Source organism: Carassius auratus, chromosome 38 (genome assembly GCF_003368295.1).
Source record: "Carassius auratus strain Wakin chromosome 38, ASM336829v1, whole genome shotgun sequence".
NCBI classification, from domain to species: domain Eukaryota; kingdom Metazoa; phylum Chordata; class Actinopteri; order Cypriniformes; family Cyprinidae; genus Carassius; species Carassius auratus.
In genome coordinates this window covers 6,847,103-6,875,063 of record NC_039280.1, presented here as the reverse complement: position 1 = coordinate 6,875,063, position 27,961 = coordinate 6,847,103, and the positions used below count along the sequence as shown (strand labels likewise).

The 27,961-nt window shown below is 38.0% G+C and overlaps 1 protein-coding gene across 1 annotated transcript; it reads left to right on the top strand.

Moving 5' to 3' along the window:
* fbxw4 (F-box and WD repeat domain containing 4) lies at positions 1-27,946 on the top strand. Its single transcript, XM_026223734.1, has 9 exons — positions 1-410; positions 1,605-1,700; positions 2,155-2,340; positions 2,990-3,122; positions 3,884-3,978; positions 18,005-18,070; positions 24,288-24,428; positions 27,213-27,354; positions 27,435-27,946. Exons 1-9 carry the CDS (start codon positions 226-228, stop codon positions 27,567-27,569), a joined length of 1,179 nt encoding a protein of 392 aa, XP_026079519.1. The 5' UTR covers positions 1-225; the 3' UTR covers positions 27,570-27,946.
* Positions 27,947-27,961: the final 15 nt, after the last annotated feature.

Here is a 27,961-nt window from a genome sequence, read left to right as displayed (position 1 = left end):
TCACTGGCTCTAGTCCAGACGCTCTAGTGGAGCACGTGACTTTACTGGTTTGTGATGGCTTCCTTCGCTTACTGTGACTACACGCTTTGAGAAAAACATGGGCTTCTGCGTATTCCTGCGTCAAACCGACGAGTGTCCTCTCAGTAAAACCCTTCATATTAGTGGAGGAAGATACAGCGTGATAAAGAAAAAAGGGAAAGGGGCTGATCTGGAGAAGAAGCCGCGATGTTTCTCTTTCAGTTACCCGAAGATGTGCTCTTCCTCGTCTTGTCCTACCTGGATCCCAGATCGCTCTGCCGCCTCTCACAAGCGTGCAAGAGAAGCTACATGTTCATCTCCAGAGACGCTGTTTGGAGGAAAATAGCTAAAGACATTATTAACACTGGCTTGACACGACAAGGAATCGATTTGTAAGGATTTTAAAATACACTAGCTGTGTTGCTAGCTAATAGTTCTCGGCCTACGCATAGAATAACAGAACTACGTAGACTGCGCAGGGGAACGGGCATTCATAGCATTCGTGACGTAATAAAAACAGCGTATGTTGAGATTCAGTTGCGTTCTTACGCTGATAGTCACGTGGGTTTTGTTTACAGCTGCAATCTACGTAAGAGGCGCCTGAAGACAAGTTATAAATTATTCAAGTAATATAACTATTAGCAGATTAATACAGTGTAGGTTTGTAGTCAGACTGTTTTGCTTCGTATAATTGTTTAGATTTTGTTTTGTAAAAAATGTTTTGTTATTTTTTTTTCAAAGACGAATATAGATGTGTTCCACTTATTACCAAAATTGGGGGGAAACCCTTTTTGACCCCAAAAAACTGCAGAAACTTGAGCAACAACAATAATAATGATACATTGCACTTTTTCTTTCTTTTTTTTTAGATATGAATTGTAATTATGAGTTTATTTGTCAAGTTCTAAGCTCAACCATTCCACACACGCACACACACACACACACTTTATTTATAACTATGGTTAATTTATGATTATTGAATGTTTTATCTGTAAAATTGCTAAATTACACAAATCATGGATTTAAACTGGATTTAGACATTACCCCCAAACTTTGATGAAAAAAAATAAAGATTTCTAACCCCACAGAAAATTCATAAAAAATGGAGAGTGAAAAGAAAAACCTGAGGTTTTTGGTCAGCATTTTCTGCAGGTTAAGCACTTTTATTTAACTGACCATTTGTTGAGACGTTGAAAAAGTTTAAGTTTCAAACGCTGTGCTGTGTCTTCTTTTGTGGAAAGTGCCAAGTCAATATATTGTATTATAACTTCACTTACACCAGCTAAAATTATTACTAAATTTGTATACTATATTGTTAATGCAATTGACACACAAACAAATACGTTGACAGCTCTGTTTATTTTTAAAACTATGATATAATAATTTACTTATGTAGAGTGCATTTCTGCTAAACAGTCTACACTGTCTGCTGGAGGGAAATTCTGAAAACCTATAAAGAAGCAGCGTATAATTTCAGAGGCCTTTCAGTCTTCGTCTATGGGGAACATAAATACATCAGTTTCTTTATTTGGCCAGTTGTCTAAAGTAAATTTAAATAACCTCAAACAATCTTAAATTTTTTTCAGGTGTGTTTCTATTCCTCTTAAGGACAGAGTGAGGGTGTCCCACAACTGGATCCATGGAGTCTGTCGTAAAGAAGTCCTTTTAAAATGGAAAATTAAGTAAGTTATTTTATATTTTTTATATATAGGCCTAAATCCATTAAAGTCCCGTCACATTTATTTTGCATTTATTTTAGATGTAATTGGAAGCAATAATAACTTAAATTGTCATTTAAAATTACTAGCCACATACAGATGCAAAAATACAATTGCCAAAACTAGTAAAATAAAATGGTTATAATGTGACCCAACCCATACTCTGAGAGGGAGAAGGGAAAAAGGAATTAAAAAGTAAGTTGGAAGATGACGTACTTTCATAGTCCAACCCCAAAATACATATTTTCAGATATTTATCCTCAGACTTGGGGTGTGTAGTTGACCTTTCCAATATGGACAAGAGATTATTGTGCTTTTTTTATTAGCCTCCTCGTCACCTTAAGCCCCAAGATACAGATTGAGCTGCAGAAAAAACATGTGTAGGAGTTATTTCCATTCCTTGATTATTCGCCCACAGCTTGTTGCCGTGGATACAGCTGGACTGTGATGTGCTGTATCTCTCTCAGGCAGCAAACATCAGTGCGTACCATCTGAGAGCTGAGGGGGGAACGTTACAGAACAGTCGAGTGGCCCTGTTCTCGGGACACCAAGAAGACGTGTGCAGATTCACTCTGACAGACACACACCTTATCAGTGCAGGAGGGTAATCAATGTTCTTTTTAGTCATTTATTGTTTATTATATATATATATGTTTTATTATCAAGTCAGGAATCATATGAACAGATCTGATAAGGAATTGCTTCTCCAAATCTTACAATATAGTCACTGAATAAAATAAAATACTATTTGTTTTTGATTTTTAAATGAGAAACTGATTTCATTTCCATTAGCAAACAGAGACTGAATGGTTAAACAGGAATGTGCTTGTTTTCCTCTCTTTTTTTGTTATTGTGCCACTGCCACAAGGTATTTCCTAAATTTAAACATAGTCAAATATTAATTACAGTAGTTAAGCCATGCAGTGAGTCCACACTTACTGGTTTGATTTCTAAACACATTAGTTTAAAACACATGATGATGATAATATTATTACTACTACTACAACATATTTCGTTTACAATCATGAATTACAGTACAGATCATATAAAAATAAATCATAGCATATATTGAAAAACATTCTGCAATTCTGTTACTTTTGAGTTATAATTAATCAGGAACAGCCAGTGAGTAAATCCTAAAATACGATCCTGAGCTGTTTTTTAAAATTATATTTCATTTATGTTTATTGGCTATAATTCTCTTCTTGAATGTCTTTTTTTTTCATTTCTTCATCTCTTCTTTAAATTTTCAGTGATGGTAAAATAATTGTTCATGACAGAGGAAGTGATTACTCTGTGGGGTTTCATGGTCACAATCAGGAGGTGAACTGCATTGACTGTAAAGGGGGTGTGATTGTCAGTGGCTCCAGAGACAAGACTGCAAAGGTGAGATTGTATGCTCTATGTTTTGCTTCTGTTTTCATTTAAGTAAATATTGTAGTGGAACATGTGTGTCCATGACTAGGTTTCTTGCATTGGTTTCTTTTCACTCACTGTGTGGCTTTCGGTAGAATTTGAAGGTGACATGTACAGTATATATAAGAATTTTGTTACAGGATACAGTTTGTATGGAACAGTGGGAAGTAAATCTTTAAATCTGTCAGTTTGGACCCAGTCAAATTCAGTCCCACTTACTCAATGATTTATTTTAATTAGAGTTATTTTTAAGGATGCCTTTAAGCAGTTATTTTTTTTTAGTGACTCTGTGCTACTGTTTAGCAGGTCTGTTTGGTATTTGGACATCAGAAGTTCATACTTCAAAGATGAAACATTTGTTTACTCTTATTGAAAGACGTCTTTTATATTACTCACTAAGGCTTTGTTTTTGATTTTGTGGAATTATATCGTGGAAGTTTGTTACAATTTATAATAATCGATTTCCATTGTAATATATTTTGAAATATAATTTGTTGCGGCGATAGCAAAAACAATTTTTTTATTAATAAAATGTGTTCAGAAGAACAGCATTTATTTGAAATATACTTTTGTAACACTATAAAAGTTTTTATTTTTGATCAATTTAATAAACTTCTGCTGAATACATTTTTTATTATTTAAAAATCATACTAACCCTAAACCTTTGAACAGGAGTGCTGGTAGATGCCTAACTGACTCATGATTTAGTACTGTTTGTAATTCAATTTTAGATTTGGGCTCTGGCTCCTGATCGATTTGGACAGTGCTTACACACAATCCCTACTTATGACAGAGTGTGGTCAGTGGCCATCAGTCCATCTCTGTGGTAAGTCTCTACTCATGATTGCGTTGTTCCATGAGATCTGTCTAGTCGTTGTGATTAAGAGTCTTGGTGATGCTTACAATGTAGCCCGCCACAGACCTTCCCTTTCTTCCAGTGTTTGATAAATTTTCGATATTGGATAAAGTCATATCATTCAAAACCTGAATGACTTTCTGTTGAACACATACTCTTGGTAAGCAAACAGCTTTGAGCCTTGTCTCAAAATATCTTCTTTTATGTTCCACAGTAGAAAGTAAGTCATGCAGGTTTAGAACAACACAAGGGTGAGTTAATAATGACAGAATTTTCATTATTGGTTGAAATAATAAAAAAAGTTTATTTTTTAGTGGTGGGCCATTATCAGCGTTAACGTGCTGCGTTAACGTGAGACTCTTATCGGGCGATAAAAAAAATATCGCCGTTAATCTATTCTCAAAGTTGGGTTGGTAGCTGGGTCTATACTAAGCAAGCTATGATGACTTTCACCTTGATATTTTATATAACGACTGGCTGAGGCCAGCCTAAAAAGATGCTCAGGACAGTTGACGGGCCACTGCTGTGCATCGTCACGAAAGCTGATCTTTTTCACGTGTTTTTATGACTTACGCTTGTCGATTTAAACATTAAAGCATCCAAACACAAGACGCGAAAAAGCTGAACAGAGTAGCTGGTTACTCGCGCTGTGTTCGGTGCGCACTAAGAGAGAGAGAGAGAGACGTACCACGGACAGCGACACTGAACCGAGCTCTCTTCTGAGAAGTTCTCCTCGAAGTCCCTCCTGCACCTGAACGTACAAATACAAATCGAGCCCAATTCAGTACTCGCAGTGTTCTGGTGTTCAGGGCTCATGCAGAGAATGGCGTCTTAAGACGCTAAAAATAAGCGTTTTCAAGTGTTTTGATCAAAACACTTGAACATCGAATTTGCTTATTTTGACTCTTGTGCCGACAAATACATACGAAATATGTCAAAATATCCACCTTTGAAATTATGCTCGAAAAAACTGTCAGTTACTTCTTAAGTGAAAGTAAACAGTGGAGGAAAAAAATGGGATGTGTATTATATTGGATGCGTTCAACGCACCTAATTTAGCTAATGGCTGCTGTAATGTTAATCCAAGAAAATGAAAGAAAATCACTCACTGCTCTTGACTACTTTGTAGTTTTAACAGTCAAACCAAAAATTATTCAGACACCAGATATACTTTTTGATATATATAGCAAAACTGTAATAATGTGAGAAATGTTGAAGGTGTCTGAATAAATGTAGGTTTGATTGTAGATTTCATTTTTACATTGAAGACTATCCAGTGCTATTTTACATTTAATTATTTAATTTCTGTACCTTGACACCTACAAACTTAAAAAAACATAAACATTGTGTAAATAACACAAATAAATAAAAATAAACGATCATACAAATTAAACAATTTCAAACAGGGCCCACTGGTACAACCTTCACCGGGGCCCCGCTGACCCCAGCTACGGCTCTGCTCACGCCTGTTTCACACATACTCCGTCTGCAGTGCGTATGCAGTCCGTGTGCGTTACGTATGTGGTGCAGCACGGACTCAATGTGCTTACACACAGGATGCGTTTGCAGTTACTCGGTACGTAAACGATCGCTGCTCTGCTACAGACGCAAAGCTCCTGGAACGCAACTGGAATCCGTTAACATGGGTGCGTAAAAAAATATGTAACGCATACGCACTGCAGACGGAGTGTGAAACAGGCGTAAGGTTGTTTGCACCTTGTGCAATGTGGCATTTTTTACAGCTTTTTCAAGCAATTTGTGATGCATTTTGGAAACAGGAGATGAGCCCCTTTTCTAATGCACCACCTAGCTTGATAAACCCCTTCTCAAAGACTTACTGTTTGTCAATTTTATTTGGGTAGCACACATATATATACTGAATGCTGTCGGCAGAATTTGAATGAGCCATTTTAATCTAGATTACAGTGAGATTAATCTAGATTAAAAAAATTAGTAGTATTACTAGTATTTTTTAACCTTCTGCCTGAGACCAAATGTAATATCTGGGATTCGAAATCTAAGCCGGGAAGTTGTCGAATTTTGAATAATTTAAAACCAGACACATTAGGATGAATATAGAAAATAGGCAATATTTATGCATCTGCACTATTTCTAGGTCAAATACAAACATATTTATGCATTGATCATCCTAATCATCTTGGCAATCTTCTTTGAGTTAAAGCTCATCTTGTACAAGATTGTAAACTGTTGATAATTCAATTCAGGTTTTCTGTCAGATTGTTAAGGAAAATAGAAACATTGTTCCTAGCATTTTCCGAACTTTAACACTGTATTCCTTCTGTATCCGTGATTTCAGTTTCAGGCCGTCTCACTTTTTGGGCATTATGTGTTTGATTCTGCTGCATACTTCATACTCACTGTTCTCCTCTGTTCTTCTCACCATATGAATCACCAACAGACCTGAACATCAACCTCAGCTTTCATCAAAGTCAATCTGAGATCTTTCAAATAATGAATGTATTAGGGGTTTAAAAGAACGAGGGTGGGGGGGGGGTATTGTTACGGCTCGTGAGGTGAAGTGGTCATAGACAGGGCAACCCAAAGCAGGTGGCCAGACCCTTTTTTAATACATACTCTTCAATTTATTGCCATGCCATTGCTTTGAAGTCAATTAGTTCACACCTCTGAAATGCAGATGGAGAAGAATGTGATCCCTGCCCCTAAAGGCTTAGAAAGCAGAATTTTGCCCTCTCATAGTGTGAAAAAGACCCTTTTTTTGGGCCTAAAACTATCAAATGTACCCTACAATGTTTTTCCCGCTTCTTAGCTTTCACCAGGACAGTGGCAATACATCATTGAATGTTTCTTTGTGCTTCTTGACTTTGTAAACATGGAAATGTGTTGAACCGTCCAGTTGATAAATTGTTCCAAGCTTTAAAGAGCTGTTTCAGTCTACAACTGGTTAACCGTTTCTCCCTCAATACATCTGGGAAGTTTCCCGATGTGATGAGCTGTTTAAACAAGTGTGGGATGGAGTGAGACAGGGAAGAGGGAGACAGAGAGGAAAAAAACGTGCAGGATATTATGGTGAAGCGGGGTTGCCTTTGCATTTACTGCCTTTGATTGCTCGGCCATGTATACTCCCACACGGTTAATGACACGAAGGGACATGAAGCCGTAACACTAGCGCAGACAGAGCCTCCACCTGCCCCTGATCCGTCAAACGCACCTTCACAGCACTGCTGAAGGAATGGAAACACTGTGCGCTGGGAGACACTAAAAGACACCGAAGACTCCGCTGCGTTTTCATCTTTTGTCATCTAGTGGAAGTAAGCCACTGCTACTTGAGCAGATTCAATGGTTCAATGCAGTTTTAGTCACTCAGTTGAGTTATTAATCCCGCTGCCCCGTCTCCTTAGTCAAGAATTTAGGTTTCAAAATAAGAGACGATTATCCACATCATTAATTCTCCAATTTGATGGCTGAAATAGCAGGCCTCTGAAACAGACTGCTGGACCTAGATAATGGACCACACATCTCTACACATATTCACGGTGGGAGAAGTCGATGAAATTGACTTGAAATAAAGGCATCAACTAAATCAGGGGGTTTTATACTTTTTGATACCTTTGCACCAAACCTATACTGACCTATAATGATCTATTTATAGTGTGGAAATTTTAATGTTTGTAAACATCTTGTAAATAAACTACTGTTCATAAGAAATAAACTATTTTATTTAGCAAGGATGCATTAAATTAACCAACAGTGATAGTAAAGACATTTATAATGTTACCAAAGATTTCTATTTCAAATAAATAAATGTTCTCTGGAACTTTCTATTCATCAGAGAATCCTGAAAAAAAAAAAAAACACAACCATTTTTCAGCATTGATAATAACCAAATCAACACCAAATCAGCATATTAGAAGAATGATTTTTATAAAGATCATGTGACACTAAAGACTAGAGTAATGAGGGGGAAATTCTACTTTGCCATCACAGGAATAAATTATATTTTATAAAAGTTCTTGCTGTGTTTTTAGTCACGTCTTTAGACTTCTTTCAAAATAATTAACACATCTTATGATCTTATAACCTCAAACATTTGAACAGTAGTTTATTTTCTTGAAAGTGGTTGCTTTTCATTAAGTTGGCACTGTATCTTTTTAGCTATCAATAGAATAAATTAATTGTGATAAATGTAATACTATTAACCAGTGTTTAGAAAGCAGAATTGAAATGTAATTATTTATTACAATAATTATTATTTAGCTTTTTTTCATATTTTATATTTTAAAAATATTAATTTATGTTTTAAGATGTAGTTATATTATATTATATTATATATATATATATATATATATATATATATATTAGATTCATTTATTTATTCTGAACTTATAAGCAGACATTTAAGCAGTGACTCAGTGTTTTTCTGGCCATGTGGAATTGAATTAAAGCACAGATAAATTGTAAGAAAAAATTCCACTTACACTATTTGATTTATGATAACATAGTAAAGCTGATATTTTTGGGCCTGTTTTAGTTTTGTTAAAAGTTCCATTTCCTCTCCAGATTTTCTGTTTCGTATGTTCAGGCTCCATCAGTTAGTGAGAGCAACAGATGTCCCCTAATTGAGAGTGTGTTCTGATTTCACTCCTGCAACCGGAGACGGAGAGGGTTTCAAAATAGTGATTGCACAGTGTGTTTTAATTTGGAAACCTGAAGAAATAGATAGGAAGCCCTTGTGTTGCAAATGTAATTGTTCCAGCTTCACGCTTTAGGTATCTAAAGGACAAGGAGCAAGTGAGGAGACGCTGCAGTGAGCAACGGGTTCAAGAGAAGGGGTGAGGGACAAAGAAAAGAGAAAGAACAGAGAGAAAGATGTCGAAAGAGTGCGCATATGCTCACCTCTGACACTCAGGTGTTAGGGGCTGTATTGTTCCAACCCAGTGCAGAATCACACTTGTGTATAAAACAAAAGAACCGTGTAAGAAAAATAGCCCTTCTCTCTTTTTTTTCCCGCCACCATTTGCTCAGGCTCTGATTTGTATTTCTTTCAATCTAATCTTCCTCCTAATCTGTTTCTTAACCCTCCCTCCCTTTTTGCCGTCGTTTTTTCCAAGGAACGTTATCTGAAGGTCTGTTAGTGGGATATTCCGGCCGGAGCGAAATGCCAAGGCTGACTGTCGTCTATCTTTTAGCAGTCACTGATCCTAACTGTAACCAGTGGCCCTTGAGATTGCTTTTACAGTTTTAGGCACATGGGATTTTTCACTGCATTTTATTTTTCTTATATTGGTCCATCTTCTCAGGTTTTTCCCTAGTTATATCAGAGCGTAATGCGTGTGAGCGGTGGACGGTCCTGTGCAGACTTGAAGAGCTCCATGGTGACTGCATGACTTTCACAGCTGATGTTGCAATGTGAACACTAGTTCTGAAATTCCCTAAATTGTGTCATATGGCTAGCGGTCCCAGCCTTAACTGTGAGACCACTCTAAAAAAAAGGCCCCTCTCCCATTGCGAAGGTAATGGGCACTCTGGCTCCCAGCATTGTTCTCATTTCACTCCAGTGGGTTGCTCTTCTGCTCTGAATTCCATTTACAATCTCATATCAAAGAGACAGCAGCAGCCATGTTGAAGGGGAAAAAATGGTATTCACAGCAGCCCAAATGATTTCTGATTCTTGATCTGTAACCCGTGAGCTTGACTGGTCTACCCCGCCCCCCGTCCCATAGCCCCATCTCAGTCTAGTCTTTGTCTGCCATGTCAGACTTCAGACTGTCACCCCGAATGTTGATTCATCTGCTCCTGTGTGAGCAAAGGCCCTGATTGCTACTAATGGCGTCTGATTTGCATACATTTTATTTTGAGGACACTGTTTTAGGACCTGGAATGACAGGTCGGTAATGTGGCTCTCAGAGGAGAAAGCTACTCTTTTTTTATTAACTCTTTCAGTTGCTCTAGTTGGAGCTAAAAACAGTTTACATGACAATTAAACTTCATGACCTCTTTCATAACTTCTTAGCAAACTGTGTGATTAAGGAATAAGCAAGAACTGTGTTATGGGTTTAAAAATTTTTTTATTCTTTATTCTGTCAGTTTATGTTCATGTTCATATTTATATATAAAATCTGAGTGCAATAGATGAAGGCAATACAATGGCAAACATATTGTACATAGTTTTTTCGACAAAAATATTATGTGGTTATTGACCAATATTAAGTTTAAGTGCAATTTTTACTATATATAATTTTTTTTATATTGCACAGTATTATATTTTGACCAAATTAACATAGCCTTGATGAACATAACATTAAAACTTTCAAAAACATTGAAAAAGCCTACTGACCCCCAAACTTTTGAACAGCTGCTTTTTTTAATGTATTGTTTGACTCTTTATGACTATTTTAATGTATTTTTACTAAACTATTTCACCTAAATATCGCAGGCACTGGACATTGAATATCTGTTATCCTTCGGACATGCCGTCCTTCACTCCTTGTGTCTGTCTGACCCATCCCATTTCAAGTCTTTGTCGTTCCCTTTTTACCGCTAGATGTAGAATTAGTAGGGAGCGCCTCTTGTGATAAATAGTTTCCTGTAGTGTCAGACATGACAGATTTTACCCAACAAGATGGGACTTGTTGAGTCTGGAAGAATCCATCCAGGCCTGGGTAACTCTAGCCAGAGTATATGTAAGGTACGTCGGCTACTCTCCCTCTTACATATATCACACAGACATGCAGCACAGAGTCTGTCAGTTAGTTCATTAAGCTTGTTTGATATATAAAGTGGGGTTTAGGTTCATCTGATTTTAGTTTGATGTCAGCACTTCAGTTGCAGAGAGAGTAGAAAAGAAGTGTAATTGTTAACCTGAAATGTGTCATTTGGTCTTGTTAATACCACATGCACATCTCACTGATCTTGAGAGAATTATTTTTGTTTAGTTTTTCGGACGTTGTTTAATTAAAGTTTAGATGAAGAGGCCTCACTTGGATGAACAAATGCACTTGTCCTCATTTGCCGGTGCAAATTGCGCCTAAATTTGTGTCTGTTCATCACCCAGGGAGTTTTTGAACATGGCCAATCAATGTCTTATGCAGGGACTCTAAACACAGAGAGCAGATATTGATAATTTTGTGCTTCTTGTATGATATGATGGGATAGGCCACATCACGTCGAACAGAAGCGCTCCTCGCTGCCTCAAAGAGCACAGTACACACTACCCAGTAGTCGCACAACGACTAAGCAGGGAGGATGAAAAGGCACAGGGCGCAAGCTTCAAAAAGAGAAGCAACCCAGAGGAGAAGCGAGAAAGGCTTCTTTTTGGGGAGGCCTGTTTTGTTTAGAGTTGGTCAAGCACAACTACAAAGATGTTGCAGGGGTGCTGCCTTTGAAATCTTCCAAAGAAAATGATTGTTGGATAAACCGCCCCCGAAATGCCACTCTCTGGCAAACGGAGGGAGCGTGACCTATGACCCTCAGTATGAAAGTACAGCGAGACGTACTCCTCTATACCACCCTAAGCTCACCCCGCCCCAATTTCCCCCCTTTACTCCACCTCATTCAAGCAAAAAGAGAGAGAGAAGGAGCAAAAAGAGTGAAATTCATGTCATTCATTTAGCTTCTCTCTCTCTTAAGGCTGGGAGGGCGAGCTGTGTCTTAGGAGTCAAGAATTCAATTAGTTAAAAAAGGGGAAAAAACAAGAAAGAGAGCAAGAAAAGAAAGAGTCTGCAACAATAAAGCGATAACGGACAGAATGTGCGTTCCCACACGTTAAATACAGGGCGCTTACTACTGAAAGCACAGCATGGGAGCTATAGCCTCTGACTGCAGGTGGTGTCCCGAATAATTGCAGTCAATATGCCCCTTCTATGCAGGCTTTGCACAAGCAGATCATTACACACATGCCACATACAGGTGTTCCCCAGGCGCATTTGAGATGGAAACTTTTGTTATTCCCTAAAAAGCATTTTTGCTGAGAAGTTAGCTGGGGAGTTCAGCTCTGTGGCTTTGGTGTAATGCACGAGTGACATTAAAGTTCAGAAACATTGTCACAGTACCAAAAGAGATCATATTTATCTTAAAATATCGTTTGTTGAATTTAAAAAATGTAAATCTATTTTGTGTCAAAATGCGTCAGCATTTTCCTATGCAGCCTGTAAGCCTCAGATGGAAATAACAGTACTCGCACAAGTGGCACAGATCCAGGCCATCGTAAATAGAGCTCCAGGCTGTAACTGAAATGGTCAGAAATGCAACAAAAAAGTAACAATAATTTACTATATATATATATAATTTACTAAATATTATATTACTGTATAGTACTATTTACACACTACATATGTACGCACAATATAGTATAGTGTGTGCATACGGTATGTAGTGTGTGTATATAGTACTATATAGTAACAGAATGTTATCATTGGTGTAGATGCTAATATAGTTATTTTTATAATATATGCTGCATTTTTATCATCTGATACATCAAATTCTTGAGCTCTTTAAAGTCAGATGGATTCTGATTGTCTGTCAATGTTTTATCTTCATCAGCTGAAAAAACAACAACTTTGTTCTTCTTTGTTGTTATGGTTAAATCTGTGGTGTGATCTTTCCTATTATCTTGGAATTAGAAAGCTTTAAGGTAAATGACATATTGGAGCCATAATATTTAAAGTTTTTTATGTTTATTAACTATTTCGTAATTTTTCTACAATATTTGGCTCTTAATTGTTTAATTTTAAGGGTCTTTTATGGCTCCCTGTAATTTTTTATTATCTGATGTCCTGATAAATGTGTGATTTAATTAGTGGCAGGCGAAGAGGTCTGCATAAACTAGCTGCTGACTTTCTCATGGCTTTGTGTGTGTGTGTGTGTGTGTGTGTATGTGTTTTATGCTCTAATTTGATGTGGTGCTGTTCCACTCGGCTAAGCAAAAGGTGGTGTATGGAATGTTCCTCTGACCTCAGATGCAGGGGACATGAACAGAAAGCCAAAAGGTCTGTGAACTCGGGTGTGAGCTGAACAGGAGGGTGGGAGGGGGGCTTGGGGGAGCTGGGCTGGAGGGTCGACACAGAGAGGGAAAGAGAAAGACCCTGTCTATTGTGTTCCTCCAGCCAATATAAATACATCATAACCCTTTTCAATTCAAACATATTTAGGGACTAAGATGAAAGCACTCTAACATCCCCTTGAACAAAGCCAGGGGTCAGCTATAACAAATGAACAACATCCACTGCAAGGCTGATGCACGGGGGGTTAAACTCCCTTTGAACCCTGTCTTTACCCATGGGCCTTTAGGACAAGCTGAGATACATTTGGGGTCAATAGATTTTTTTCACTGTGTTTAAAATATTTTACTCATTTATCATAATCATTATACAATTAATGACAATTTAACTGCCATATTTTAAATCTAGGATTATTTGATTCTTTCTTTTTTTCATTCTTTGTATTACTTTTTAGATAAATGGTAATAGAAGTTGTGATATTGAATTGATGTGATAACCAATTTGTTAAAAATGATTCCCTGCTGCTGAGAGAGAACATTGTAAGGCAGTATTTGAGTCCCCTCAAATGTTTTATTTTTTACAGAAAATTATAACATTTAAATTAGGTTGGTTACCAAAAGGTATTATATAACACCTAAATGCATTAATTTATACCAACAAGATAAATTAATATTGGTTAAATCAAGTAGAAATAGCTATTTAAGGTAACAGTTGAAGGTCACCACTTTTTACAGTTTAAATTTGTATTTTTTTGGACCAAGCTGGTTTAAGTGGTTGACCTGCTGAACTACCAGCTGGTTAGTTAGCTGGTTAAAAAAAACACACACAGCTTGACTACTTGACTTATTTTTCTAGTAGGTTTGCTTTATTTTGCTTTGATGTAAAACTGTGTACACATAGAAAGCCACATAGCATTTGTAATCACACTTTGGAAAACTGAACGACTGTCATACTGCTGAAAATATCAATATATTTTTATACAGTTAGTGGCATCTCTATTTTGAATGAATCTATCCTGAAAACCTGAAAAGTTTTTACTTTTGTTTTTGTCGTTTCTGTGTACTACTTTTTTTACACTACTTTTCCAAAAATTTGACGTCCCTGACGTAAGGTTGTTTAATGTTTTTGAAAGTTTCTCATGCTCATCAAAAATTAATTTATTTGAACTTAAACAGTAATATTTTCATATTATTTCAATTTAAAATAATTTTTTTCTTTTTTAATATAATTCTAAATGTAATTTATTCCTGCAATGGCAAAGTTGAATTTTCCAAAAGCCATTACGCCAGTCTTGAAGTTTACACGATCCTCTAGAAATCATTCATTGATTTGGTGCTAAAGAAACGTTTTTATCATTATCCATGTGTACTTCGATTTTCACTGTTTAATATGTATGTGAAAACCATGATAGAAAATAAATAAATAATAATTATTATTCTTTCAAAAAATCTCACTGAACAAAAGGTTACACGTAGTTTGCATTCCACATGCAAATAAACAAGCAAAAATATGCAAAATAAATTCTGTAACAATAATTTTGATTCTGTCTTTTAAAAATGATCCCGTTATTTCTCTGTGGTACACTCAGCACATTTCTACTGATGTGTGCGGTTTGATATGAAAAGCGCTTGCGGTGGTCTTGACCCAATACATGTGGTTGCTTGTGTTGGTTTGGCCCTAACAATGTTGTTACTGTGGAGTTCTTCTCCCAGCAGGGGCTGAATTAAAGTTTGTGTGACCCCGGCACTAATTTCATGCTGCACAGTTCCTCGAATAATAATGTCAGCCGATTAGGTTACCAAAATGGTTGTGTTGGCAGTGAACCCCTGACATGTTCTAATGATCCTGAGGCGTGCTGGGTTTTTTGGGGCAGAGGAGTTGGGGTTCGGGGTGGGCAGCGTGGGCCAGGGGCTTTGGAGGGAGATTGTCTGTGCTCTTTGGTTTAGAGGGGGGCATAAGGTCGAGGGAAGGTGGAGGCACATTAGGCGAGACAGAGGCTTTGACCTTTTACAGCTATAATATCACTAGGAGTTCCTTTCAGATCAATCAGAACTTGTCTGGGAGACAAAAATGTATTTAATTGTGGTTTTCTATTTTTCTCCTTTTCGCTCCCTCCCTTGTGTTTTTTCACAATCGGATTCACTGAGGGATAAGTAATTGAAGTAATAGAGAGTAATAAGGGCTTGGAAGAGAGAGCTTTGGCCTTGCCCCTATTGTATCTTGTGTCACACGGGTTCAAAGGTCAGGCAGCCTGCATATTCTATTAGGGTGCACGGCCTTCATTGGGGCAAATGAGTTTACCCAACAGTAATTAAAATGCCAGCACTGGCCAGGCGAGCTGAATATGGTTGATGGGCCACCGCTAACTGGGTTGACAGCTGCCATGGCTGTCTTTGCCAATATGCTTGGGCTCTCAATGAACAAACCAACTGAAGCCATCACAGACGAAAGCGCATGTTCCCTCAACTTTACTAGCACACTCTCTCTCTTTCTTTCCGTCTTTTTTTACATAAAAAAATGGCTTTGAATTTGGCTCACATATCTCCATTTCCAAACGTTATCATGTATCTTCAAAAACTTATTGGTTTTTTGCTTGGTATTAATTTTATGAACAATTATTGTTTTTACCTCATCAAATATTGAAATTCTGTTCTTAAAGCAAGCACACCTTTTTGTTCAAATCTAAAGGCCTGTTCACACTGAAAACACTGATACATGTTAAGCATACACTCCAGTTTTATCATCAGTTAGGGTGCATTCTAGTTGGGCGATATTCTCTATAACCATATCATTGTGCAAATTTATTTAATAATTTATTTAGTTTCGTAGACGGATAGTGAACAAACGCCTGGGTACAACTAAAAGAAGCCTACAAATCATGTCTTTTCAAGTCAAGTATGGATGTTCTAAAATAGTTAAATATGACTGAATTTGCAATGCCAATTTAAAAGAAACATTGTAAGTTGCTAATTTTAATAACATTTCATCAGCTATTCAAACAGCCTTATCATCACTGACTTCATTCTAGCACAAGTGTATGCACTTTATGATAGACTTTAAGATCAGTGAATTTCTTATACTTACATTGCACGTAGTTTATTACGAGAGAGAATTCTCGTAATTAAGCAGAATTCAGTCCGTGAGCACACACACTTAACAAGGCTCTGGTGTTTCAGCAATGACTAATCTGAATCACCTCTGATTGGCCATTGTATTCATTAATTTAACCAATCATGTGATTGGTTAAAACGCGCAACACTGTAAAAAAAAAAATCAATAACAAAAAACAAACAATGGATAAAAAAAGACCTCATATTAGATAATAATACTAGCCTAATAATAATAATAATCATTGACTTGTTATCGTCAAAGGCATTAGCATCAGGCGATATCTCTGACACACAATACTATTGTCTTATCCGCACAACCCTAGTGAATTCTGCTATCAATGTTTTTATTTCCAATCAGGTGGAAAAATTGTTCAGAAGTGTTTCCAGCAATATCGTTCCATCTTTGTAGTTGTGCTATGGACTCTGTTATTCTTTCAAATGTAGAAAGATTTTAGAACTGTGTTTATCATTATGGTTATCATCCTTGGTGTGAAAGGCTCTCTGTATGTTGTGTGTTTGTGTGTGAGTGAGATGAAGGGTCACTGTCCCTCTGTTTTTGTGCTGGGGGTTTGGAGTTGGACACCAGGCGCTACAGAGCTTATTCACACAGGCTGGTTGTTAATTTGAGGCCACACTGGTATTCCATTGTGAAGCCCGTTTCTTTGGTTGATGTTAGTGGGAGGGCATAGAGCCCCCTGCTCTTTCTCTGGGTTTTCTCTAGACGTATGAAAGTATGTGAGAGAGGGAGATGCTTTGTGATTCGTGTTGTTTTACGTGCCTCTCGCGTGGTGCGTCAGTAAGCATTCGCTGCGAGGCACGTTGACGCCACACACACTTTATATAGTTGGCACAGAGACTGAGAAAGCATTCTGTCAATGAAAGAGACCATCCCAGCAGGGCATTGTAGGAATACCTGAGTGCTAAAAAAGGCACATTCCTGTGTGTTCACTAGTGTGAGGGCCCTATTGTTCAGCTCACCTCCGAACACAATGCTGGGAGCAGGAGAGCCTTGAGCCTCGCCTGCCAATCCCAGCTGTCCAGGAGGGCTCTAATCCCCGACTATCACGCAGGTCAAAACTGCTGCGCCCACCCATACCTGCACGACTAATTTCAACCTGTCACCCAACTAAAAAGAGGGCATCTTAGTGTTTTTGTTTCTTTTTCTTTTTTCACCACGTTTTTTCTCCCAGATGTCTCATGAATGAAAACACATCTGTGAACAAATCCGCTGTCTCAACATACCCTTCAGCCACACTTTACACCTCGCTACGCTCCATTCGCTTTTCAAAATTTGTTTTTAATGCACTGTGTGTATTCTCTCCAGGAGCCAAATTAATACTCCACTGTTACGTCACCTGCTCCGTATTTAAATGCTAAGGTCCCACTTTATATTAGGTGGCATTAACTACTATGTACTTACATAAAAAAATAAGTACAATGTACTTATTGTGTTCATATTGTATTGTAAAACACTTTTTCTGCTATTGAGGTGGGATGGGGTAAGGTTAGGGAGAGGGTTGGAGGTATGGGTAAGTTTAAGGGTGGGTTAAGGTGTAAAGTATGGGTCAACAGTGTAATTATAAATGTAATTACAGAAATTAAATACAGATGTAATTACATGTAGTTTTTTTTTTAATATGAGTACAATGTAAAAACATGTATGTACACAATAAATACATTGTACTAAATTATTAATTAAAATGTAAGTACATAGTAGTTAAGGCCACTTAATATAAAGTGGGTCCAATGCTAAAGGCATTAAATGCTGGAACATAGATTATTCGAGAAAATGTTCCAGAAGACTCTTAATCACAGATTTTTATAGATTTTGTAAAGGTGTATTAATAATAATAAATACAAAGTATCGTTATTTTGCAATCATTACTAAAGATCTTTATATCTTTTCAGCAACTTTGTGACAGGAACAGCCTGCTGTGAGAATTTTGCTCCTCTTCGAATCTGGGACACAGAAAGGTATTTAAATATTTCAGAATTAATTTGTAGTAATATTTCTTTGCTCTATAGAACCTGTTGCTTGAACATGTTCCATATGCTCTGGGTTTTTTTTTTTTTTTTGATTTCTGTAATGCATTTTTTTTTGTCAGCAGATTGTGCAGAGTTTTTACATCTTTTAAGACACTGTGCCAAGTATATATATATATAACTAATTTTAATTACGTGTTATGTATCAATTGATAGCCATAAAATTAAGTGTTTTCCACTCCATATCGAAATTACCATTAGATATTACGTTAGATCTTAGTTATGCTTAGATGCACAGGCTTTCATAGCAACAATCAGTTAAATTTGGTTTCTACATGTATAAAGTTCAAAATGTTTGAATTCTAATGTGTTACTATTTGAAACATAAAGTGAAAGTAGAAACTTATTATGATGATGGAAGCTGCTCCATTATCCCTTCAACTGAGTCTTTTCTCTTTGGGAAGTTCAAAGCTGACTTAAAAATTCCTGCCATGAAAGGCCAGGCTTAAACCTGATACAACCTGACTGGTTTCCGTAATTCCCCAGCTTTACCTGCTGAATTCAGCCTGCTTGCATGTTGTCAGTCTGAGGAAAGTAAAAGAGGAGGCGGTGGTTTGGGGGGGGTGCCGTGAGTTCCGGCACCAAATGACAAGGAAATTTGAGACGGGAAAAATTGCGGAGAAGGAGTAGAGGCGATTCCAGACAAATTTCCCTGGGAATCACATGTTCTGTGGAACACCGGAACACAAGATTAATGTGATCCACCAATGTGGCTGCGTTTGATCTGTGAAGCGCGGGTAGCCAGTGTCAGCTTGATGGACACGTGGGCTGGCCGGCTATCAGAATGCAGAAGTACGCACAGGTATACAGGCCGTTGAATCAAGTTAGACTCACTACAACCCTGTTAAACTAGGAACCAATTAAGGTTACACAGAGGTGTGACAGTCAGTGAACAGGCAAGAGTCTATTGTTTTGATGTAACACACAGCAGTTTTTCAGAAATGTAATATACGTTTGGGCTCAGTGAGATTTTTTTTTTTTTTTTTTGAAAGTCCCTATATGCTCGCCAAGGCTGCATTCATTTAAACCGTAGTAACTGTATATTATTACAATTTAAAACAACTTCTCTATTTCAGTATGTTTTAAAATGTCTTTAGAATTTTCAGCAGTCATTACTCCAGTCTTCAGTGTCACATGATCCTTCTAATATGCTAATTTGGTGGTCAAGAAAAAAAAATCAAATTATCATTATTGGAAAGGATTGTGCTGCTATATATTTTTGTGGGAAAACGTTACATTTTTTTGAAGGAGTCTTTGATTAATAGAAATATTTTGTAACATTGTAAATGCCTAAACAATTTCATGCATAATTACATAATTAATATTCGCTTCAGTTAATATTTATTACATTTAATTTTACTTGCATTAAAAGTAGTTTCAGTAGATTTTTTGTCTCACATTATTGGATCAGTTTAATGTGGAAAATAGGTGCATTTTAGAGCACTACCTGAGTGTTAAGTGTCTCAGGAGCGTTCAGTGACCTGTCCTGGAGTGAGTCGTGTTGTCTTTCCTCCTGTCTTTGTGTAGCTGCACTAGAGTCAGTTGTATCCTGCCATAATGTGTTCCCGTCTAGTAATCAGGTGCACCTTGTGTGAGGAGCACAAAGCCTCCAGTCACAGGGGGCTGAGAAACCGACTGATGAGTGGAGGGGCTGGGGGTGACAGGGAATGGGGGCTGTGTGTATGTGTGTGTGCTCCTATGTCTCCCTTTTTAACATTTCCCAGACGGGCCACCAGCATAACCTTTAGACGACCAGCACAAACATGAGACACATTAGAGTGCTTACATTACTTCAATCATAGACGACATCAGAACAAACATCCAACCTGTTTGCCACAACAGTGTTAACTGTACTCTGTAATGTCAAGATTTGTTTTATGTTCAGCACAAAACTACTTGTGTTGTCACGTGTAAATTTAGTTAGTGTTAAAAAAAACTGAAATTATTTTTCAAACACCACATAACCTAAGAGAGAGAGAATTCCTGATGTTTTTTTGGCTATTTTTAAGTTCAACTGGCGAGAGCCAATGACATTTTTTTTACCGTGTTCTTGAAAGATCGGGGTGTATTTTTTATTTTTTTGAGCAGGGCCTTGACTGGATGAAGGAATAATAGAGAGGACGTGTACAGGCCAGGATCACTCAGACCCTCATGTCTCACAGTACCAGCTGACCGGCTGCTTGAACTAATTACAGCATTATAAGGGAGGTGAAGAAGAGAGTTTAAGTATGAGGGACATTGAGATTTCACAACTGTTAGCCAGCACTCTAGTAGCATATTGTCTTCTGTGATGTCTTTTTAAGTCAAGCACTTGAAAAGATACTTGATAATCATCAGGATGAAGACAGACAATCCACAGACACCAAACAAGCAGACATTTTATTGTTTCGCCAAAATGGATTGCAATATTGCTTTAATGTAAATTTATTAAGTGATAAATACTTTTTAGTATGCAAAGGGTGCAAAATTGATCAAGGCACCAAATGCAAGTAATTAGGTCAATTTCTTTTTTCAGTTCTTTATAAATATCATGCAAAAAAAAAAAACTTTCAGGATTGGTGAGACAAATTAATGGCTAAATTTTATGTAACAAAAAGTTTAATTTAGACCTTGAATATGCATTAGTTTGTCTGTGCCAACTTTTAATTAAACTTTCGTTATAAAGAAATCGGAAACATTTCCAGCTTCACAGAATTTCTGACTGTGCCCTGGACATGGCAATTATGTTCTTTCTTTAATGTCTTTCTCCTCTTTAAAGACAAAAAGTCTATGATCAGCCGGAGTCAGGGACACACAAGTGGTGCTTTAAAGGGACCCCTGAGTTTCATGGGGCTCTTGCCATCAAAGAATCTCACAATTGGGTAGAAATTCTTGACATTTTTTCCCTCAAAGAAAAGGTTTAAATGCCTGGATCCTACCAAGAGTTGTGTTATACAAATTGCAATCTCATTGTTTTTAAGAGAACGCGTGTGACATTTAAAAGTCTCCATTGTCCTATTCCATGTTATTGTTTTATTTTTTTTTCTTTCTCTTTGCTGGTGGTTATTTAGACTGTGGGCTAAATTGGCTGACATGCAGACGGCGCAATGCGATTTCTGTTTGTTTTAGGCCCTGAAAACCTCAGCAGGGCTCTTTATGTACCTGTCTCACGTCCTTTCAGGGTGCTGACTGTTTCCCATAGCTTCCCTGTGCCAGTTTACCCTCTACACTTAACCTTACAAGAGCGTTAGCTCAAAATGACCTTTTCCTGTGGATCTAACACCCAAAGAAATGTCTTCAGCATTGCCCTTTTTCAAAATCCATCAATTCATTAAAGTTCCCTTTCATAAAGTGTGTGTGTGTGTGGCCCAAATGGTCAAACGGAGACAGAGGACTGTTAAGGAGGCCGGCCCCACCATTTTTCTTGATGGCCCTGAGACCATAACTCATGACTAATTACGAACACAAGCCATTCTTTATAGTGCAGAATAGGGATTTAAAAACTCCCAAGCAATATCAGAACATAAAAAGGGAGGGCCTTTATTTGCAACTGTCTTTAGGGCTGTTGGAAAGTATGTTAGTTTTTAAACAAATAAGAAGTTTTAACTGTGTTAAGTAGTCAGTTGACCTTTGGCGAAATGGAACATTTAAAAGCCTTTTTTAATATTTTGCTTCTATAAAGACTCCAAATATACATTATAAATATATTTTATATGAAACCGCAATTGCAGAAAACCAGAGATATGCATGCATTTAATAATTGTTTTCTTTCTTACAATTTATTTATGCTAAATATCATTTTAAATTATAAAATGTATAAAAATATATAATTAATGTTTTTGTTACAGTTTATTTTGGTTACTAATTTATTAAAATGTGTATTTAATCTATAATCTGATTTATTAAATATCATGTCATTCTACTTTTTAACTCCCAATAAGAGTGTTTTGTTTTGCTAATGCATTTAGCTACTGTATATTTAAATTAATTGAGATTTTCTGCAGATTTTCTGGTAAAATCAGTGCAGAAAAAGCTACAGATTCTGTACGGGTGTGTGGATGAATATTGCAAGTATTGGGTGCTGTTTTTGCTTGAGCTTAAACATATCCAGGGGTCAAAGAGGATTAGGTTGAGGTCAGTTGCTCTTTGAGGAACGCTTTAAAAGGATGTAGAAAATAAAGCTTTTTCCCTCTAGTTTTTCTGTCCATATTTGGTGGCTGCATTGTTTATGTAATCACTTTAGCAGATTGCAAATATCACAGTTGCCCCTGACAAGTCTGTTAGTGACCTCTGAGCTTCCACATGTCTGAACATTAGACGTCTGCTTCGGCAAGAGCTGCGAAAAAAGCCACAGTAGGGCCCCACTTATTGTTACGTAATTTCTAGTTTTGCTTGCTTAAAGGAGGAGAAGGCAAACCACCTTTGTTTGGTAACCTTTGAACCACGAATGCTGGCAGACACACTGTATGTATTACTCCACTGGGACGGTTGCTCTCATGTCTTAATTAATCTGTCCATTTCACCTGCTGACTTTAATAAAACACGTGCCATCACTCTGCTAAATGACTCCTGTACTCTGAGTTAAAATCGAAGATCGATTTTTCATATGAGCCCTTGAACCTTTTTTCACTCAATCAGAAGCTGTCGTCGAACCAACTGTGATCAGACGAAGGGACAGTCTTGCCACATGTTCCCAAACAGATCAGACGCTGGAAGAACAAGGTCGCCTGCCATGCAGATGCAGTAATTTAAAAGATTATATGGTTATCCTCCATCCTGTAATCTTCACAGGTTCCCTCTAAAATGGGAGAAAAAAAACATGGGACACATAAAAAACCTGTGACCTAACAATTTAAGAATCCTGGGTGTTTGCTGTTGTACTTGGAACAGTGCTATTACTGGCTTTAAAATCAGAGCACAGATGTGAGGACTTCTTTTACGATGCTTGTTTTTCTCACTTTGCGCTATGACATTTACAGAGCGTCCCAGGCAGACGCTGGAAGCTCTCTCTCTCTCTCTCTCTCTCTCTCTTTCTCTCTCTCGCTCTTCTGACCTAAAGCACTTAAAAAAGAAATACCTGATGCTAATTGCATGTTTTGCAAACAAATGTTTTGCATCATTTAATTGATTGTTGCCATTGTTCAGCACTGTCATCAGTTCAAGTTGTTGCCAGCGTGTTATTTTAGCAGCAAGGGGTAAAGGATGGGTATGCAGATGCCCGAGGCGCTACAAGAGAGTTTGTCTTTAGGCCCACCAGGGTCTTGGCCTTTGGTTCTGCGAGACTATCTCTTAAAGAGCCTGTGTCTAAGAAAGACCCCCCTTGTCTCCCCCAGAGCGAAGGTTGGGGATTACCAGTCTGCCCTCGGTGAACAAGCTCACAGGAGACCTCGAACGTGGGGGGTGGTTGCTATGGCCATTGGGCTCCCCTAAATGGTTGCTAGGGACCAGGTATCAAAGGTCCACAAGTCGCACACAGTCACGGTCATGGAGGGAATTAAATAGCAACAAAGAAATTGTGATTCTACAATAATCTGGCCTCTGCGGCGCGGGTGGGGGCAGAGGGCGCCGTGGACCCGTTGGGTCTGTGATCATAGGAGCGTGGTGCTAGTCCCAGAACCCCCCACTTCTACCCTCCGTCTCCTTTCTTCCACTCCTCTCGGATCTGGGAACGTACCTTATGGCCAAACTAAGCTGCTTTAGAAGCCCATTCAAAGTCAGAAAAGGTGTTTGCTTTTTATCTCCTCATCCTAAGACTTAATTTAGCTTTTGTGTGGTCCTTGGACATTGGAAACATGCAAGTATAGCGGGATTTGATGGTAATAAGAGATTAAGCGAGCAAATGAAGGCGTTTGGTTTGAAATTAGATCCTTATTTACTCCGAGATGTGAAGACTGGGAGATGTTCCAAACTCAACAAGTAAACACGACCTGTTTTATGAGCTTGCCAGTCACCAAATCGCTTTAATAAAACTGATACTCAGACGATAAGATGCAGGTGACCTCACTTGTCCAGTCACTCTCTGGAATGCTTGGCCTCCAGCAAGTTTGCGTAATACCGTCTCGCCTGCTTTTTAAGTTGTGGTCTGTGTTATTATTAATGTGATTATCTTCCTCAATGATGTTTGACAGGGTATAATCTGCAATCTTCTTCCCTTATCTCTTTCTCCCAGGTGTCACCTGGTGTCATGTCTTGGTACAGAGTTCCGCCGTGGTGCAGGTGTGTTGGACATCGTCTACGAGTCTCCCTTCCAGCTCCTCACCTGTGGATACGACACTTTCATCCGCTATTGGGATTTGCGCGTCTGCTCCAGGTACTGCCCCGTTCTGGGAACCTGCAGCGCCTCGCCGTTACGATTCGTGTTAAATTAGGCTTAGTTCTTACATTGACCTGTGCTGTCAGCAGATTTGGCCTTGTCTGCTGGGACTAATAAAGTTAGCCGGTACGTCTCGGAGAGCCTGTGAAGAAGATTAGTGTTCTCTGTTAATCTAATAAGCCCTCCTGTGCATAGAGTACCGTTTAGATAAAAAAAGAAGCCAGACTTGAGCCTCCTCTTGGGTCTGTGGACACAATTGTTCCTCTGAGAGATTGAAAAGGACCCCCTCGTCGAGAGAGGCTCTTGCGGCGGGACTCTCACCCACCCAAGTCCACGCCGGTTGGTGGCCATATTGATGTGGCGCGGTGCGGTGTGTCTCCAGGACAACGGGGCGGGTGCTGGGAATCAGTGAGCCGCTTGTGGGGTGAACTGGGGCTCTATGTAGGGCTTTGGGGAGGGGGGATCCTCACATTCGCATATGGGCAGTCAAGTAACACAAATCAGAGGTGATTGAAAGAGGGCCCTGGAGAGTTTGGGGAGGGGCAAATGTCCCCTCTTAAGATATCAATAATTCACAGTAAGACCAGTCAGGACTCAATATGTGGTACGTCTTGATTCAAAGCGGTTAGTCATCTGAAAGTCGTCATCGTCTATAAAAAGAGTGCACTTTAATTCACTTATAGAGTAAACTGTACTTGATGAGTTAGTGTGTGAAACTAATTAATAGATTAATTTTGAATAATTGAGGAGGATGTGTGCACGTCTCTTCAACTGAATTTGATTGCTCAGCACCTTGCATATACAAGGGGTTAAAAATAGGAGATGGAAGATGACGGATTAGTTTAAGCAAAAACTTTTAAATTTTTTTAATGCTTAAACTCCATAAAGATACCTAATTTTTAATACATTAGGCTACTTCTTATTTTTTATTTAATATAACATTATATATTATATACATATGTATATACATAAGAAAATGAACAGGATTCCTAAACATGATGGAAATAAAGAGATGGTAATAAAATACATTAAGTAGATACAGTAAAGAGCTGTAGCTGTAAATTTTCTTATTGTCATACTAATTTCTGTGCTTTTATCAAACATAATGGAATGTTTTTAAATGAAACAAACGAGCGAACGTCATAAAGTATTACATTTATAAAATTAATTGCTAATACTTAATGCTAGAGCTTATTCATTTTTAATAACTCATTTTAATTTCAAGTTACACTCTCACAAAAATGTGCAACAATTGTACCTTAAGAGATGCAACCTTTCGTCAGTGGGTCACTTCCCTGAAAAAGGCCATCCTTATTTACCCCTATAATGTACGTACTTAAGGGTACATATTAAGGTACTAATATGCACCTTTTATGGGTGGATATGGAACAAAGATGTCCTTGGGTTTTCCTCAAGTGAAAGGCTGTTGTTCCTCTAAAGGTAACATTTTGCACTTTTTCCTGATAGTGTATAAAACTGAATTGTTGATTGTATATGATGAATTTGTTTTGTGTAAGAGGAATGACCCAGCCCATTTTAAGGTTTTTGTTCCTCTGTGTGAGCGCATGTGTGTGTACAATCCAGACATCTCCCACACGCTTCTGCTGCCCTGCTGTCTACCACACGGCCCAGCCACACTCCCTCTCCATGATTTATTCAGCACACCATTAATGGAGAATTGATCTCTATTGGCTCAGCACACGCGCAGACACTTGCCCTGTCCTTCCCTCTTTTTTTTCTCGACCTGCTCTAAAACAAGAAAGCCCCTTTCCGTAAACAAGGGATGAGGTTTCAGCCTTGTGGCCTGCCAGCACAAATAAGACACTCGCCCTTAAGCCGCGCAGAGAGAGCTAGCCATGGTGGCTTTGGCCCTCTGCTTTAAGACCGGTCTAATATAGAGTGACAATGGCTGGAGTTGTGTTGTAACTATGGACTTCAGTACTTCAGAATGTGTCTAAATATGCATAGCTGTACATTACATGTTCATTTCAGTTAACAATTTTGATTCAGAGATTGTATTTTTTTGTGCGTGATTTTTGTCCATTATGATGTAATTATAAGGGAACATGAACAACCCATTGTTCTTTAAAAGGACAGTTCATCCCAAAATGAACATTTTGACTAGATTTACTCACCCCCATTCCAAACCATTATGACTTTCGTTCTTCCAGTGTTATTATAGTAATACACTAAAACTGAAACCACAAAACACATTTTGTTACTTGAAATAAATAAAATGTAAATAAATAAACTCATTTCAGCTAACTGCCAAAGCAACATTTCTTATTTTCATTTAGGTCGACTTACTAAAATGACTAAACACGTAAATAAAAATGGATAAAAACTATATAAGCATATAAAAAAGAACACCTATAAAATTGAATAAAACAAAACTATATCTTTAAAAGTTAAATGAAAATAGAAAGAAGAAAAAAAAAGGTATGATGAAAATACTGTAACAGTATCTCACTGATACTAAAATAACGGCTTTCTTCTGTGGAGCACTAAAAGAAGATATTTTGAAGAATGTCATACAGCATTTGGGAGTGTCCAGCTCCAAAAAAACAAAAGCATTAGAAAGGGTAGTCCTTTCAAAAGCTTTGTGTGAAGATCAGACCACAGTTTAAAGTCATCGTTCTGTGTAAATGCTCTCTTCTGTTGTAGCTCTTAAATCACATGCACTTCAACTTAAGGACGTTATTATCTGAACTAACCTATAAAGCAATATATTTGTTGAATATATTTGTAGCAGCTGATCAATATGAATTCCCTTTCTACTAGGAAATGTGTGATGGAGTGGGAGGAGCCTCATGACAGCAGTCTTTACTGTATAAAGACAGACAATAATCACATGATTGCCAGTGGTTCATCGTATTACGGAGTAGTCCGCCTTTGGGACAAACGACAAACCCGCTGTTTACAGGTAACTTTGAGACTTTTTCCCCTTTTTTCATTTGGTATTTTATTTTAGTAATATTCATCTTTGTAATGATTGGTTGATAGATGTTCCAGCTGGCACCCACCACCAGCAGCCCAGTGTACAGCCTGTGCTTCAACACCACTCACCTGTACGCTGCCCTGGCCTCCGTCCTCTACTCCCTTGACTTCAGATCTGCAGCATCCCACTCCTGGAAATAACCATCTGTTAATGTTGCTTGAGATTTTAAGGCTCGTTCTATATCTCCTCCAAGCCAATAGTGATATTCTTAGACCCTTAAATGGGGAAGTTGCCATGTTGCCTTTGGATGATCAGTGCAGCTAATGATACAGTTATGGCCTTGTGACAGGCTCCTGGGAGCAAGCAGGGTTCACGACCTTCTGTGGCGCGAATCTTAACGGACTTAACACATTGCCAGCGACCTCTGAGATGTCTGAAACAAACACCGTTCAGAGCTGCCAACATCCACTGAGGGGATGTATGCTAAACCACAGCACATATGACAATGGATATATTGTAACTGAAAGTATATTTTTCCAACAATGAGCCAATTAAACGTGTTTTGTTTTGGTTTCTTTGTCAGTTGTCTTTT